This window comes from Eschrichtius robustus, chromosome 6 (assembly GCF_028021215.1).
Source record: "Eschrichtius robustus isolate mEscRob2 chromosome 6, mEscRob2.pri, whole genome shotgun sequence".
NCBI classification, from domain to species: Eukaryota; Metazoa; Chordata; class Mammalia; order Artiodactyla; family Eschrichtiidae; genus Eschrichtius; species Eschrichtius robustus.
In genome coordinates, this window is record NC_090829.1 from 36,623,936 (window position 1) to 36,639,844 (window position 15,909).

General features: G+C 41.8%; 1 protein-coding gene across 5 annotated transcripts in view; it reads left to right on the forward strand.

The window, feature by feature from the left end:
- The window catches only part of KCNAB1 (potassium voltage-gated channel subfamily A regulatory beta subunit 1), a 420,969-nt gene that overhangs the window by 136,201 nt on the left and 268,859 nt on the right, over window positions 1-15,909 (forward strand). For 2 of the 5 annotated variants that reach the window (XM_068546141.1, XM_068546143.1), the window contains exon 1: window positions 6,173-6,393. The exons of the other annotated variants lie outside the window; for them this stretch is intronic. In XM_068546141.1, the coding sequence (XP_068402242.1) occupies window positions 6,173-6,393 (221 nt within the window). Of the gene's footprint in view, window positions 1-6,172; window positions 6,394-15,909 lie in introns of those variants that run through there. 5 annotated transcript variants of the gene reach the window in all.

Sequence of the window (15,909 nt, forward strand, 5' to 3'; positions counted from 1 at the left end):
TGCCACTCTCTCACTTTGTCCCAGCTTACCCTTCCCCCTCCCCGTGTCCTCAAGACCATTCTCGAGTAGGTCTGCGTCTTCAATTGGCCTCTCAATTTTACTTTCTCTACTATTGGCCTCTCAATTTTACTTTCTCTATTATTCCAAAACCTGTGCCTATGCAAATGTGGGCCCGTGCTAATTTTCATGGCTGGTTCAATTTGTCAGAATGTAGTAAATTGTTTTCCAAACCCACGTGTTAAGTATTTCTAATAAATAGGAAACTCTCACCCTAAAAATTTCTCTTTTAATCACAAATAATAGGCACATAAAGTGGCTTGCCATCTGTACATTTGCATGTTTAAAATTCTTCAGATATTAACAGATTCTTTTCTGTTTTGAATGAATCCAGTTTTGCCTGGCTGCATAATTAAATGCTTCCGGCCTCCCACAGGCTGTGGTTTCCAATGGAATATAAACCATAAGTTCTAAGTGGACTCAGCACAAGTCATTTGGTTCTGACTTTATCTGTGGGAAATTAATCAAACAGAAATATGCCAGGTAACTGGGAAATTTTTTTTTTCTTGAGTAATAGGAATAAAGTATTATGAAGTATTTGAAAGGTTGATAAAAAGTTATACTCAGAAGCTACCAAGCATGGCTGATTTAATTGTACTGAAATTTTTAGACTTTCAATATTGAATTTCTTTCCCTCACTCATAGTAAGACTAGGACTTCCTTCAAATTAGAGTCATAAAACGGCACCATTTAAAGCCCTTCTCAGAGGAAGTCCTCGCAGTGAGGAGCAGTATGCACAGTGGTTAAGAACCAAGTCTCTGGAGGCAGGCTACCCTGAGGTAAATCCCAGGTCTCAGTTTCCTGCCTGCGTCACCTTGGGCAAGTTATTTAACTTCTCTGTGTCTCCTGTTTTTTCATCTGTAGAATGGAGTTGATAACATAGCACCTCCTCTTGGGATTATGTGAGGATTAAGTGAGCTAATACATGTAAAGTGTTCCTAAGAGTTCCCGGGACATAGGGAGTGCTGTGTAAGTGTCACTGATATTGGTAATTGCTGAGGTCTCTGGGTGAGCTTGTTTGGGAGGAGGTTAGTGACTTCCCAAAAGCCTGCTTTTAATAAATTGAAATGGATACTGATCAGTTACCAAGTGCCTGCTGTGGGTCACGCACTATTTCATGCCATTCCCACAGTCATCTGGAGAGGAGTGTTCGGGCACCCTGGTTTTCTATGAGGATACAGGCACAGGGAGGTTAGGCATCCCCCTCAGTGGCTCATGGGAAGAAGAGGCAGAGCAGAGCTGGGATTCACACCCAGCTCCAACTGAGCCCACACCCTAGAGTCCTTCCGTGTTACCATAAAGACTCTACGGACGAGCATGAGAAGACAGGGTGCAAGTTAAGCAGCCTGGGTCTCTTCCTAACCAGCTCTGTCACCATGACCCAGTGACCCTTTGACATAAATGCCATAGAATCCCAAATATCAGGTAATGAATAGAGACCAGCTGAGACCCAGGCAAAACTGCAAAATAAGTGATAACTTAACTCTGTGTAATCTTGCAACCTCCACATCTCTCTGTAAAAGGACCTCAGGGAATCTTATAGCACAAGAGAGGATCTTGGAAATAAATACGTAACCCTCTCCTGTTTCAGGTGAAAGAACAGAGGCATATGGAATGATAATGACACCCAAGGTCACAGGCAAAGTGACAGAGCTGGGTTTGCAGCAAGGCTTAGGCCCGCCAGTGCAGGCCTGTCTCCATTGCCTCATGACATTTCTGAGGTTGCCGATTCTGGATGCCCAGGATAAAGCAAGCTCGTAAAAGGGTAAATTGGCAGAATAAGGAGATCATTAAGAACAAGTACTAGAAGTGCCTTGAAAACCACTGCCTCTTGTATCAAGAGTCACCATGTAGAGGCTTCATGACTTGGTGGAAAGGAATAAATGGGTTGTATTTGGAACTCTTCTTTGGAGTACATTTGTAATATTTGCTTAGGATGTGTAGAGTGGCATGATAATGATATCCATCATGGCCTAATAATGACTTTTAGGAGCATTTCTTTGGAGAATTCCAATAGTTTCTCTTGACCAATAATATAAGAATTAAAATAAAAACAATACTTATAGCTGTATTAGTTTGTTAGGACTGCCGTAAGAAAATACCATACATTGGGTGGCTGAAACAACAGAAATCTATTTTTTTTTTTTTTCACAATTCTAGAGGCTAGAAGTCCAAGATCAAGGTGTCAGGGTTGATTTCTTCTGAGGCCTCTCTCCTTGGTTTGCAGATGGCTTCCTTCTCTCTGTATCTTCACATGATCTTCCCTCTGTGAGTGTCTTAGTCTCCTTTTCTTATAAGGACATCAGTCATGTTGGATCAGGGCCCACTGTAATGACCTCATTTTACCTCAATTACTTCTTTAAAGAAACTATCTCTAATACAGTCACATTCTGAGATACTTAGGGGGTTAGGACTTCAACATATGAATTTGGGGAGGGCCCAATTCTATTCATAGCAATAGCTACATCTATATCTATACCTACATCTATATTTATATCATCATTTGTGTGTCTTATTTGAACCTGAAATAATAATAGTGAGAATCCTCCAAATCCTATTGTGTGACAATGGAAAGATACATATTTGAAATTTAATTTTCCCAGCTTAATTGGGATGTGGCCCGTTAGCACAAACTTAGGAGGAATGAGCATTCTCACAGCAACCATTATCTAATTTCTGGGCCCCTGAGACCTACTGCTGCACTGATGCTGGGAAGGGTGAGCACAGCTGGGGTATGTCACCAAGCTGCTGGCTGGCTGTCAGAAAGCCCATGTAGGGTCAGACCTGGAAAGGCTCACTGTGGGCAGCCAGAAAGAGGCACTGTGAGCGTTCCTCTGGCCTCAGTCCTTTGATTCTCTTTGAGGCATGTACTAAAGGTGGATACTTGTCTATACACAAGAGGTGCAGACATGAATGTGGGGCAGTTATTGGTGCCTTTCAGGTGAGCAGCCTGTGCAAAACTAGAAAGTGCAGGGTTTTCTTTTTCTTTCTTTTTTTTTAAAGGATTCAAGTTTATCCAAGATTTTGGCATCTTCCCATACCCCTTCCTTCCTCCCTTCTTCCCTCTTTCCTCCCTAAGCTTCCTTATCTCCCTCTCTCAATTATTTATAGAGTGAGGGCCTGCTCTAAACAAGGCACCTTGCTTGGTCCTGTGGGGGCTGAGTAGGTGACTCAGAAGTGCTCTGCCTTGCATGTTTTATTCTGATAACCTAGGCCCTGTTCTGGTCTTGGTTATGCTTTCAGGTGTTGCTCTGCTAGTTCTTGGCAAACCTGAAAGCCACTCAGTTAACTGTGTGCAGACCTCACACACCCTGAAACTCTCCCTCCTCCCTGTAGAACTGGCAGCTCTCATACCTCAGCCCTTAGCTGCCTTCCCACACCTCCTCCCCCTCAGTCGGCGCCTAAGCCAGAGCCACTGGCTCTTGACCCCTCTGGCCCTATGGTAATCACCATGCTCCGTCTTGCTTCCCAGGCTGCTTTATCCGCCCCCCACCCCACTTCTGAGCTGTTCATTCTGAATCCTCCCACTTCTTTCTCTTTTCACTTTGACTTTTTTCCTGATTCATATTGATCATCCCCGATGAGCCAGTTTAGCATGAAAAAAATAAAAGTTCTAATGATCTGCTTCCTCTCAGCCCACTGTTGTTTATTCCAGGGAAAAAAGCTTTGCTTCAGGAACTACTTCCTTGGAGCTGAGGGTAAAAAAAGGAAGCCTAGGTTCATTTGTCCCTTTCTACAACCCTCACCCCATCCTGAAGTTATTTTCTAACCACTGAACAGTAGGCAGTATACTTATTTTTTAAAATAAGGAGTGGGAAGAGCATGGAAGGTAGAGGATGAAATTCCACAATGTAATTTAAACCTCACCTGCAGGTTATAAGATGTTATGATTCATGTCTGGAATGGAATTCAAAACAGGTACCTATTCTACTTGAAAATTTCATTCCTACAACTTAATTTGGGAAGAAGTGGTCAGAACTGCCATCTCTCTCTCTCTCTCTCTCTCTCTCTCTCTCTCTCTCTCCCTCTCTCCCTCTCTCTCTCTCTCTATATATATATGTATATATATATTTATCACATTGACACAGCCACAGTGTGTGTTCTCCTCACCCCAGCCAATCTCTGGGAAGACAGACCTTCTCCTCTCCAGCTAATCAAATTCATGTCCCAGGCAAAGTCCCGCAGTCTATGAGGGCTGCCTGGGCATCCATGAGCTCTTTGAGGTCCAGCCTCCATCTAAGCTATTTTGTATCCCAGCAACAAGCAGTCAGGTACCTAATTGGGATTCAGTAGAAGTGTAGGGAAATGAGGAACTTTCTCTAGCCTCCTGTAATCACTCCCCTGCTTAACTCTAGTGTACTTCGTGTCTGTACCAGTCATTTAAACACTAATGTACCTCTGACATTGTTAATTAGCCTCTTTAAGACTGATTGTTTTATCCTTCCCATCCAGGTTGCCAGTTCCTTGAGGAGAAGTATAGTGCTATATTTTTTTCTCCATATTTCTCTCTAATGCCTAGTACAGAGATGGTGCTCATAAATATTGTTAGTTTAAACACTGTTCCTTGTTGCTTGACAGCAGTTTCTGTTGGAAACCGCCTTTAGAGAACTGATTGTGCAGAAGGCACAATTTTATTGTAAGTACATCTATTAAAAAAACTGTCTGACTTCTACGCATTTCAAACAGAGAGAGAAATTGTTATCAGCCAGTTGGTGCTTAGTTTGGTTCAACCGCATTTACTGAGGAGTTGCTTTGCACCTGCTACTGAACCAGGCAATGTTCCTGCCTCACAGGAACATTCCGAGATGACAGGAGGTGTCTTGCTGCCTACCCCTGCCCTGGGGATAATGCTTGTCCTCACCAACGGGTCATAGATGACCAGCGGGCAGTGTACACAGTTCCAGCCACCTGGCCTGGACCTTCCTGGATGGTGACTTGGACCTGCAGCTTACCTAGTGCAGCCCCCTTCTGGGTGGTGCCAAATTGCTGCCTCCTCGCCCAACCTTCACCCTCCTTTGGGAGCCAGAAGAGATTTGGCAGTGAGTTAGGTGACTTGACTCTGAAAAGTCTGCACTGTGCCTTTTCAGTAAACTTCAAACTTATCGGCTTAAGAAGTAATGTGCAAAGGGGAAATAAACGCTGGTAAGGCTAGTAACAGGGATTTCAAGCTGTGTTTTAACAAACCAGTCACAGAGTATTCACGTGTTCATTCACTGGCATGTTCCGTGGCAGGAGCACCCCCATCCTGCCTTCCCCCGGTTCCAACTGTTGTGCCGCCTCGGGATTTGGTCTGAGCCTGGGCAGAGCCCCCCTTTAAGAGCAGCCCTCCAGCTTCTATCACAGCAAGAGTCTGGTGGAAGTGATTCTTGCCTTCGCGTCGCACACAAAGGCGAGGAGCTCTTTAAAGGGACCTTCCTGCTCCTGCGTGCAGCTGCTAACCCGTGTTGGTGCAGACACAGTGACCCAGGCTTCCGCCTGAAAATGAGCGGGGAGGGGTCTTGAGGAGCCCCCACGACCTCCCGGAGTGGGGCAGGGAGGGAGCTGACAGCCGGAGTGGATGGAGACCACTGGTTCCGGGGGAGCAGCTTGCGATTAGCTGCTTCTTGGGATGCTCAGCGCGCCAGTAGAGCATCCTGCCTGTGGTCCAGAGGGTGCTGGCGGCGCATCTTGCGGTATGCCTGGGTGGATTTGAGCCATCGCCCCGAGGCGAGCCCGCATTCAGACGCCGCGGACAGGCTCCTGGCAGGGCTGCGTGCAGTCAGCACTAATGCTTAGCTACAGGCGTCTGCCCAAGCCTCCCGACTACATGGATTTGGCTGTTTAGTCAACCGAGATTACTGCCTGGGAAGATTTGCCAGCCTGATCTGCGCTCCAGCTGCTGTGACAACTTCAGGGCTAGCTGTTTACTTCTCTCGGTGCCTGGGACTCTCTCCTGCACCGCAGCCACTCCTGCCACTTTCGCTGGCTCTGAAGTCAGCCGCGAGGACTCCTCTGCCCCGAGGAAGGGGGAGCAAGGAGGGGTTAAAAGACGAGCAGACCCTCCCAACTGCTCGACCTCTCTTGACTGCTTGTGTTCCGGGGTTCTGAGAGGGACCGTGCACTGCCCCGGGAAGCAATGCAAGTCTCCATAGCCTGCACAGAGCATAATTTGAAGAGTCGGAATGGCGAGGAGCGACTTCTGAGCAAGCAGAGCTCCACCGCCCCCAATGTGGTGAACGCAGCCCGGGCCAAATTCCGCACGGTCGCTATCATTGCACGCAGCCTGGGGACCTTCACCCCTCAGCATCACATCTCTCTCAAAGAGTCCACCGCAAAGCAGACTGGCATGAAATATAGGTATGGATGTAAGATTCTCTCTGCCCCGGGTTTCCGTGTTCTATACAGGTGCAGTGGAGACAGTTCAGCGGTTTTGAAAAGTGACTTACTCATTGGTGGGCTGCTTAATTTAGAATTCTCAGGTGTCTTTAAAATAGCTCCTTAGGAAAACCCAAGGTGGTTGTGTTGTGTTGTGTTGTGTATGTATAGGATTTAAAAACTGTGGCCCATTTTGTATATTTTAAAGTGTTACGAACACCTTAAGAGCCGTATGACTTCCAGTCTGCAGAGAATAACACAGCTGCTGGAAACTGGTATTGAGATCAGGGCAGCTTTTCAAGAGCAAATGTGCTTGTCCTATTTTATGGTATAGACTGTAGTTTCTGTGATTATACTATTAAAAATAGTTTCCATCTAGTACTCTATTATTTATCTTTTGAAAGCCCAAGGTAACAAATGATATGAAAGCTTTTAAGGAAGTTTTGTTGCAGGGAAGAAACACCTATAATGGTAAGTTAGTTTGAACACTGACATACTTAAACCTAAATTACTGCTTGAAATACAATGCAGACCTTGTTGTGAAATATGGAGAAAAAGTCAATTGTTGTAATACCGCTGGTTTCCTCATACATTTTTAAGCTCCCTCTTCCTCTGTGTTGCTTTCCAGAGTTGGAAATCTTCCTGGTAATGGTTGATGTTCTCTTTAATAGGGAATGACTGAAATTCGATAAGTAGAAAATTCCATTATTCAATTCTGTGACTCCTGCCTCCTCATTGTATCTGCTTTGTGCTGAGTCTTCCTGACTTTATTTCTTTAAAACTACTGTGCTTCTAGTCTCTAAAAGTCTTTGTGGATGTAGAGAAGAGCTTATGTTGCATCTCCCAAAGGCTTTGGTGACTCTGGTTTGCAGATATGACTTTGTCCATTATTTATATTTAACTATTCCTCATCTTTGTTAGGAACCAGGTTTTAGGATATAAGGAACTTAATGCAATTAAAATAATGCACACCTAAGACTATGTTTCCCATGTGAGGTTTCTGAAATAAGCATTCAAACCAATTTCTATAAAAGTTGTCTTTGAAAAAGTTTCTTTGCAGAGTTAACAGGAAACTTTAACAGGAAATCTTCTCATTGAAAAACACCAAGTTGTTTTGGTATATTTTTGAGCCATTAAGAAAGAAAGCCATGAATGGGGTGGATGGGCCCACTAAAAATTATAGCTAAAGGTCTTTGCCCCAACCGCAGTACAATGCAAGCAACTGACTCCAGGCAATTCCTTGAAGTGTCATCAGTGTGAGAACCTCTGCTTTTCTTGATATTTCCATGGTGGAGAATGGGACCCCACGACAGGTCGGTAACTAGGACTGCAATCTCGAGTGCATTGGCATTTTCTATTGCTGCTTCTGTGGCACACACCCAGCCCCTGCCCCGTGGCCATGGCGTTGCTCTGCATGCAGTTCAGCTGGCCAGATGGAGATGGAGAGGAGCTGCTGCCTTCCCGGGCAGGGCCCCTGGGAACGAGACACTCAGGGTTAAGGCAGATCGCCGAGGTGGTTTGAACTGTGGCCTCCAGCAGCACCTTCAGCTTTCTTTTTGTAAACCAGAAGGAATAAAAAGTAACACCCTTAATTTCTTGTGGCAGAGTTTCATACTTGCTTGTGGATCAGTGTATTGGAAGAGTTTGGTCTTATGAAGGCAGGAGATTTCCATTAAGTTTCCTCTGGTAATACAGCTCAGCTCAGATTAGATGATAATTGTCTCTCTTTACCAAAAGCTCGGTGTGTAAGATTCACTTGGGCATCTTTCATTACTGGCAACTAAAGACAGCTCTTTTCTGACAAAAAGCTAGCCATCTGCAGTCTTCAGGATAACTTGAGTTATTTGTTGTTTATGGTGACTGGACAAGTTACCTTGTTTCCACTCCCCCTCTTATTCTGAATTGTTCCATTGATGACAGGCCGGTGGCTTTGTGTGTGTGTGACTTGACCCCTTTCTCTTTCAAATTCTACTTAGAGTGACCTTTAGGAAAGAGATTAGGAGGTTATACCAAATGTACACTCAGACTTTCTTAGGATTGGAGAAAGAAAGAGAGAAAGACAGAAGTGGGAAGGAGAGAGACTAACTATAATACACTTTATAAAAATGACAGAAATAATTTTATGAGCTGAGTTATCTTTTTCTTTGACATTGATGTCACTAAAATATAATGTGCATGTAGGGACTATTTATTAATGATAACAAATAGCAAAAAATAAAAAATAATGCCATCATGTTGGGGAGGTAATTGGCTTGGGTAAATAATCAGGAGAATGCCTGAAGGAACTAAAATCAGTGGCTAATTGTGTTTACAATAATATTCTCATCCTTGAAAATGATTTCCATACACATAACTTAATCTGGGATCCACGAATCCTATAGAAAATCAAAAATATTGTCTTTTTGTGTGTATTTTTGAGGAGAGGGTTCATAGCTTTGGTCAGAATTTTAAAAGTGTCTACCACTGAATAATGGTCAAAAAACAGTGTTGTGGAGTGAAGAGGTATTCATTTAGTCAACAAATATTTACTGAACACCTGTTCTGTGTCAGGAACCCTATTAAAACTGGGTACTAAAAGGTGCAGAAACCAGACAAGGTTTGGGGCTTGCATTCTTGGGAAAACAGACCATGAATAAGAAAACACACAAATACATAATAATTATCTACTATGAGATATTCTTATGAAAGTCATATTTTGGGGGGGGTCATAGTCATAGCTCAGCCAACCTGTTTGTCCATTTTGAGGTTACCATCTCTGTTTCAGTTCCAGAGTTATGGTTGCATCTTGGGGCATGAGTCATTGTGCCCATATCTGCCACTTATTTGCCATCCCAGGGACTTCGTTCAGGTTCCATCCTTGCTGTAGGGTGCTACCTGGCCATTGAGGGCCTACTTATAACCCTGATAAATGAGTAGAATGCCTTCTACTCACTTAATACCTTATGATTTTTAAAGCACAGCTCATATCATAGCCTGTAATTACCATCCGTTAATCAGGAACTCATGAACTTGGGATTTTAGAAAAAACTAATATATACTTGTGTGAAGTATCTGAATTCTGCAAGAATAAAATACTCAAAGCCACTATTACTGTCACATCAGCATTGTGCAAGAATCTTGCATAAAATTAACTATTGTTTCAAGGCTGAGGATGAGAAAAAAAAATCCCCTAGAACAATCTGCTCTTCACATGTCACTGTCAGAGCAAGAGAACAAGATTCCACCTGCCATTTATCTTGGGGACTATCTTGTGTGTAAATAACACAGGACTATTATGTTTCTTATACTTGTGCCTTGTTAATACATGAGAGGTCCTTTATTTTAGTTTTGCATATATTTTTAATGTTAGAGTTCATCATACTGTGTTAGAGTTTGATGTATATTCTGCAACCATATATGATAGATGTATACATGATATATATATACATGATAGATATCACATAAATGTAAGTACATATGTGAACTTTTTATCCTAAGAAAGCCAAATCACTCAGAACACAAGTTAAGCCAGATTTGTTTGGTTGTTTTTGCTTGTTTGATTGGTTGGGTGTTTTTTTAAAATAGCTTTTTAGAATGATCTAGCTACTAGTGTTGGACATGATCTCAGAGCTTTTGATATTCAGAATTGAGCACATTTGTACTAAGCTACTCCCCTATTCTAAAATTGTTACTTTAGTTCCAGAACAAGTTGAATATCAATGAACCCAATTTCATGAAGAAGAATTTTATCTGTAACATATACATTATATCAATATAACCTTGTGTTATATAGTTGCATAAAACATGCTTTGAAATTCTTAAGAGAATTATTTACAAGAAGGAAACTGAGCAATAATCTAACTCCACTAGAAAACTTCTCTTTTTTTTTTTTGGAGTTAATCCACTTAACCACTTCTGTCATCATTAAATTCTTTTATTCAAATAATTATAGATCACAGGAATTCACACACACACAAAAAGTACAAGGAATTTTGGCGTGCCCGCAGTCATGTTTTCTCCACTGGGAACATCTTGTATAACTATAGCACAACATCAAATCTAGTAGATTGACATTGGTACAATCCACAGAATTTATTCAGATTTTACCAGTTATACATGTATTCACGTGTGTATATGTTTCTATGTCTATGTAATTTTACCACATGTAGAAGTTTGTGTAACCACCACCACCATGAAACATTAGAATTGCTTCATCACCACAAGGCTCCCTCATACTACCCCTTTATAGCCACGTCCACGTACTCCTCCCCAGTCCCTAATCCTCAGCAACTAATCTCTGATCCATCTCTATAATTTGTTTCAAGAACATTATACAAATGGGATCATACAGTTTATAACATTTTGGGAATTGGCTTTTTTCCATTCTGCATAACTCTCCTGAGACTCATCCAAATCGTGCGTATCAATAGTTCATTCCTTCTTCTTGCTGAGTCGTCACTCATGGTATGTATGTTTCACAATTTTTTTTAACCATTCACTGAAGAGCAATCAGGTTGTTGTCATCATTAGATAACTTCAGATACAACGTTATCCCCAAATTTCTTCAGTGCCATTCTGTAGCTCAGGGGATAAAATCCAGACTACCTAACATGGTACCTGAAGTCCTTCATGGTCGGGCTTCCATCATGCTTTACAGTCACCACTCTTTGTTCTTATCTTATCTCTGACCACTTGTTTTATCAGAAGTACCTACTTGAGAGAGGACTCCTTATAGTACACTGGACCTTCTTGGTTTTTTATGCCTCTGTATCGTTTTCCATGCTGGTCTTTCTACCCTGGAATTGTCCTACCTCACTTGAACAGTTAGGCAAACTCCTATGCATCCTCCAAGACCCAACTCTAGCCTAACCTTCTCTGTGAAACCTTCCTTGGCTCCACCTCATATAACATTAAATACTTGTTCTTTAGTGCCTCCACTGCATCTGATTCTTACTTCTGATATGGAAATTATTGATTGCGTAGTGTTGCTATTATCCATTTACATCTATATCTTCCTCATTAGTCCGTAGCAGCTTAAGGTTTGAATTTTGCTCATCTCTGTAACCCCAGAGTCTAACCTGGCACCTGGCACATAATAGCTACTCAATAAATGCCTGGAAAATGTATGACTACATATGTGGGGCACTATGTGAAATGCTGTGGGTACAAAGAGTCCTCTCTTGGGTGGTTCCTCTCTTGGTTGTTTACAGTTTAGTGTGGCTAGATATCTACACAAAAAGGCTGCATATGTTAAGTGATACAGAGAAGAACTGTTGCTGTAGTTTGAGGAGCCATCATTCACCAGGGGCTGTAGGAATCAGGGAGAGGTTTCATGAGAAAGATCAGGGAAGCTTAATATTGAGAAAGGAGAAATACCAAAATGAGCAGAAAGGAGGAGGAGAGCAGACAGACTGCAGCAGCGGGAATAGCCTGTCCAAAGACTGTGCCTGCCGTGCTGAGAAATCATGGAGTAGGGCAGAGGGTTCATACAGGGAAGTGGTGAGAGAGCATCTTGTAGAGGCAAAGAGAAGTTAGATATGATACATTGGAGGTCAAGGCAACCCATTAAGACATAAGGTGAACATCAGCAGTGGAAGAACCATTTCAGATTTTTAAACAAGGTATCTGGTTACAAAGTTCTATTAAGAAGGAATTAATCTAGCAGCTGTTAAAAGGAAATCTAAGAGTTGTAAGTTTGAAACAAGAGAATTTATGTTGAATTCCATAACACTTTCTATTTTCCTATAGAGAATCAAGACTGCATAGAAAAGACTCAGACCAGATGCCTTTCCCAGGCCCTTCCTTCCCTAGCCTGTTTATTAAAGCGCACGTCTCATCCACCGTTCATTACCTCCCACGAATGGTGGGCAGATTTTGAATCAAAGCAATTGAAGTGAAAGATCAACCTTGTCAGCTGATTACGTAAAAGGCACTGAATGTGTGTGAGTGTGTGTGTGTGTGTGTGAGTTTGCTTGCGAGCCTCCGTATGGGGAAAAGTGGGAGGAGATAGGTGGGCTGAAGAGGAGGAAGGGGAGAAGTGCCAGCTCTGTGGCTGTGTTTCAAATAGAAATATCTGATTTTAGTCCAGAGAAGAGAGCAGCTTGGTTATTTAAAATGTCATTTTCTTGGGTAAAGAATGCCATTGTCATTTTCACTTACACCCATGGGTGTGGGCATTCCTCTCTTCCTCAAAGCAAAATGGTGAGAATGGGAGGTGGAGAAACCTTCCCGAAGGTTAGTTGCTGATTCAGTCTCATAGAGTTTATTCCACCTCTGCAAAGCACCAGCCAGAAGTCTGGCATCCATGGGATGGTGAGAAAATGGTAGGAGGGGAGGGAGCCTCCTGGAAGTTGTTAGGCAAACGTAGTTCCAGTTCTGCCATTCTGGAAGCGTGTGTGTGCACGATATGTGCATGTGTATGTGTGTGCACACATGCAAGTGAAGGAATCTATCCAAAGTGTTTCCAGAAACAGCTTGTCTTCTAGCTGAAATCTTCAATTGGGTTGCTACAGATGGAGCCCTTAGTCCCAGATCCATTCAGTGACCCTCTTTAGAAGTGCTCTCATTTTATAGAAATTCTTTTTTTAAAAAAATTTTCTGTAAACATTTGCACTTGTGGTAATTTGAGAAATGTTCTGACAGAAGAAGAAAAAAAGTCCCATTACATTAAAAAGGAAAGTCAGATTCATGTTTCACTTTGATTTTTTAAATTCATTTCATCAAATGCATAGTTTATCATTAGTATATGAATTCAAGAACAGATGAGATTTGGGAGCAGTGAATCTGATCAAAATATGGGACTCTTGGTTTCTTTGAGTAGTCTTCAAAACTTTTTTTTTTTTGGAGAGAATACCACTTTATGAGAATTGAATTCACAAGCATTGATTCATACTTTCCCTTATAAGGATTTCAAAGCCATTCTGAGAAATAGTCATCAGAAATAATAAAAAATGATTTGATGTTTCAAATTAATCATGCTGTATGCTTACAAATATTTCTACAACCAGTTTTCCACTCTTTTCAGAATTAGAAAATAGAGTGATAGAGACTGAAGGAATTAAGGCCAAAAAAAGTCTTTCAAATTTCCATTTCAATATTCAGAAATTTTAATCCTATGTAATCACTAGAAATAAGTGAGTTAGCAGTGGATGTTGGCACTGAGGAAACTTCAGATTCCATCTAGTTCAGTCACATCACTTTATACAGAATGACCAGTGCCTTGGTTAGAGTTACTCAAGGAGCTGATGAAAGGGTCAAGGCCAAACTCAGGTCCTGACTCCAAGAGCAGGATTCCTTATGCTCTGTTAGCTTCTATGCTGTAGCTGCTTGATCATGCCCCATTTTTTAACACAGGAAAAAAGCACAGTGCATGAAACGCTTCTAGAAGGGACAATTCCTTTCTATACGTATGCACAGTCTGCGGTTCAAGCTTTTATCTCTAGAAGAAGCAAAGCCCTGCTGTGCACTCAGAGAGCCAGACCTGCTTTCTTCATCTGCTGCCGAGTCGTGAGGACCCCAAAGTGCCCCCGCAGCAGCTCTCTACTTGTACATATTCTGAAGCTGGACATAAATTAACTTTCAGATGATAGTGTGCTTGGTGTCACAGTTTCTAAATAAATGGTGTGTCAGAAAGAAATCTACAAACCCATGGGCACAGATGATCGGACAGGGCTACATATTAACCCTGGATATGAAATGCTCTTTAGGGCATTCAGCATACCTCACTCTCCTCCATGCTTTGAGAGATTACTTTGAAAACTTGTTCCTGAGAGTCAGAATCAAAATACATTTAAAAACCCTCCTTGCAGGTTGATTTTCAGTTACTCAGACTGGAAACAAAAACAGAAGCCCAGCAGTGATTTTTTTTTTTTCTTGGAATTGACAACTAGGGAGGACTCTGAGAGCCCTTGCACAGGCCATCTGGTCCAGCCCTCATGAGAAATCTGTCCTGTTTTTCCAATTTGCACTGTGCAGCAACTACTTGTAAAGGCCCCTGAAGAAGTACTGTGTAATCTCCTTTCACGGCAGTCATGAAAAAAATTTTGGCTTGTCTTTCTAAGAATTAGAATCATTTACTAAGCTCTGAAATCCTCAGAGGAAGAATAAAGTGAGGGCTCTTAGAATTCTTGTCTATTGTCTGGACCCTAACAGTCAAAAGTCAGGTTGAAAATGATGATAGAAGATTGAGAGGCAAGAAAGCAAGGGCACAGCAGTGAGGCAAGAGGGGGAACACAGTGGTGTGCCGGAGGAGGCTCCCAACCTCCTGTTGACACTTGGGGAGGGAGATTCCTTCCCATTCTGGTCCCAGCACCTGCTCACCTGGCCTGACTGTTCTGCTGCTAAACCATCCAAGAGTAAAAAAAAAACACATCACCATAAGAAAATTCCTTCTTGCGATCGACTCAGCTCCTTTCAAGCTGCATTGGAAGCTTCTTGGCCTGTACTCAATGGAAAGGAAAATGAGCTAGCCATAATTTCCTGCCTTGTAAGTCTTCTGGTACTAGAAAACCATTATTATGACTCAGCCTCCTAATATCTATGATGGTTCCTCCTAGATTTCATTTTCTGATTCCCAACTGTAATTGTGACTCTCATCTAAACCCTCTATAACATGACTACATCTCTTTTAAGTCATCCAGAGCTGGATAAAATTCCAAGAAAAGGTCTAGACTTTTCAGTACAGAATCACAAGATTGCCTTAGAACAGAAACATGCTCTGTCCCCTTGTCTGCATTCCATGGTCATGCTTACTGTTTTAGAAGAAAAAAATCATTTTTAACATTTTGAGCCAATCTTTGAAAAAATTGCTCTGAAACATTTTTAAACATTCTAACCTATTTATCTGAATAATGGAGGATCACTCTGGTGATATGTAGCAACTCCTAGGAGATCATCAGCTCTATACGTTTTAATGGTGACAATTGAAGTCTCTTGGGTTAAAGAAATATGAAAAGTTCAAATCTGACTTATAGGTTTCAATAGCAGTTGAATATCCAGGTAGAAAAGCTAACAGCTTGTAATATGATTAATTTGCCTTTTGATATACTCTTATAGTGTTTTTTTTTTAATCGAGCAGGTTTAAATGTAAAGGCAACTGTGCATGACTAGTTTTATTAACAGAAGAAGTTTATTGTATTGGTAATCAACATCTTCCAAGACAGTGCCCCTGAAGGGACTTAACCGCAGGAAATTCCAAGCACAGTGTTCTCCATGATGAGTTTGTATCTACTGGAAAGCCCATCTGCTTTGACAGAGCTCTTATATAAGAAAAGTGAGTTTTTCTCTGAAGAACATATGCTATTAAAGCACCCTCTTTTCCAGTTCTTTGAAATTAATTTCCACTTTAAACTTGATTTTTATGTTCTACGGTTTTTGTTGTTAGTATCTTTGGCCTGAGACCACAGCAACAAGCTCATTATAAAAATCAGTTGAGTAAATAACATGGCTTTAATGAATGCTATTCTCTCTCAATCAGCAAAGAATTCCTCTGAGGCATTTGATGAAAATAGACCTTTTGAC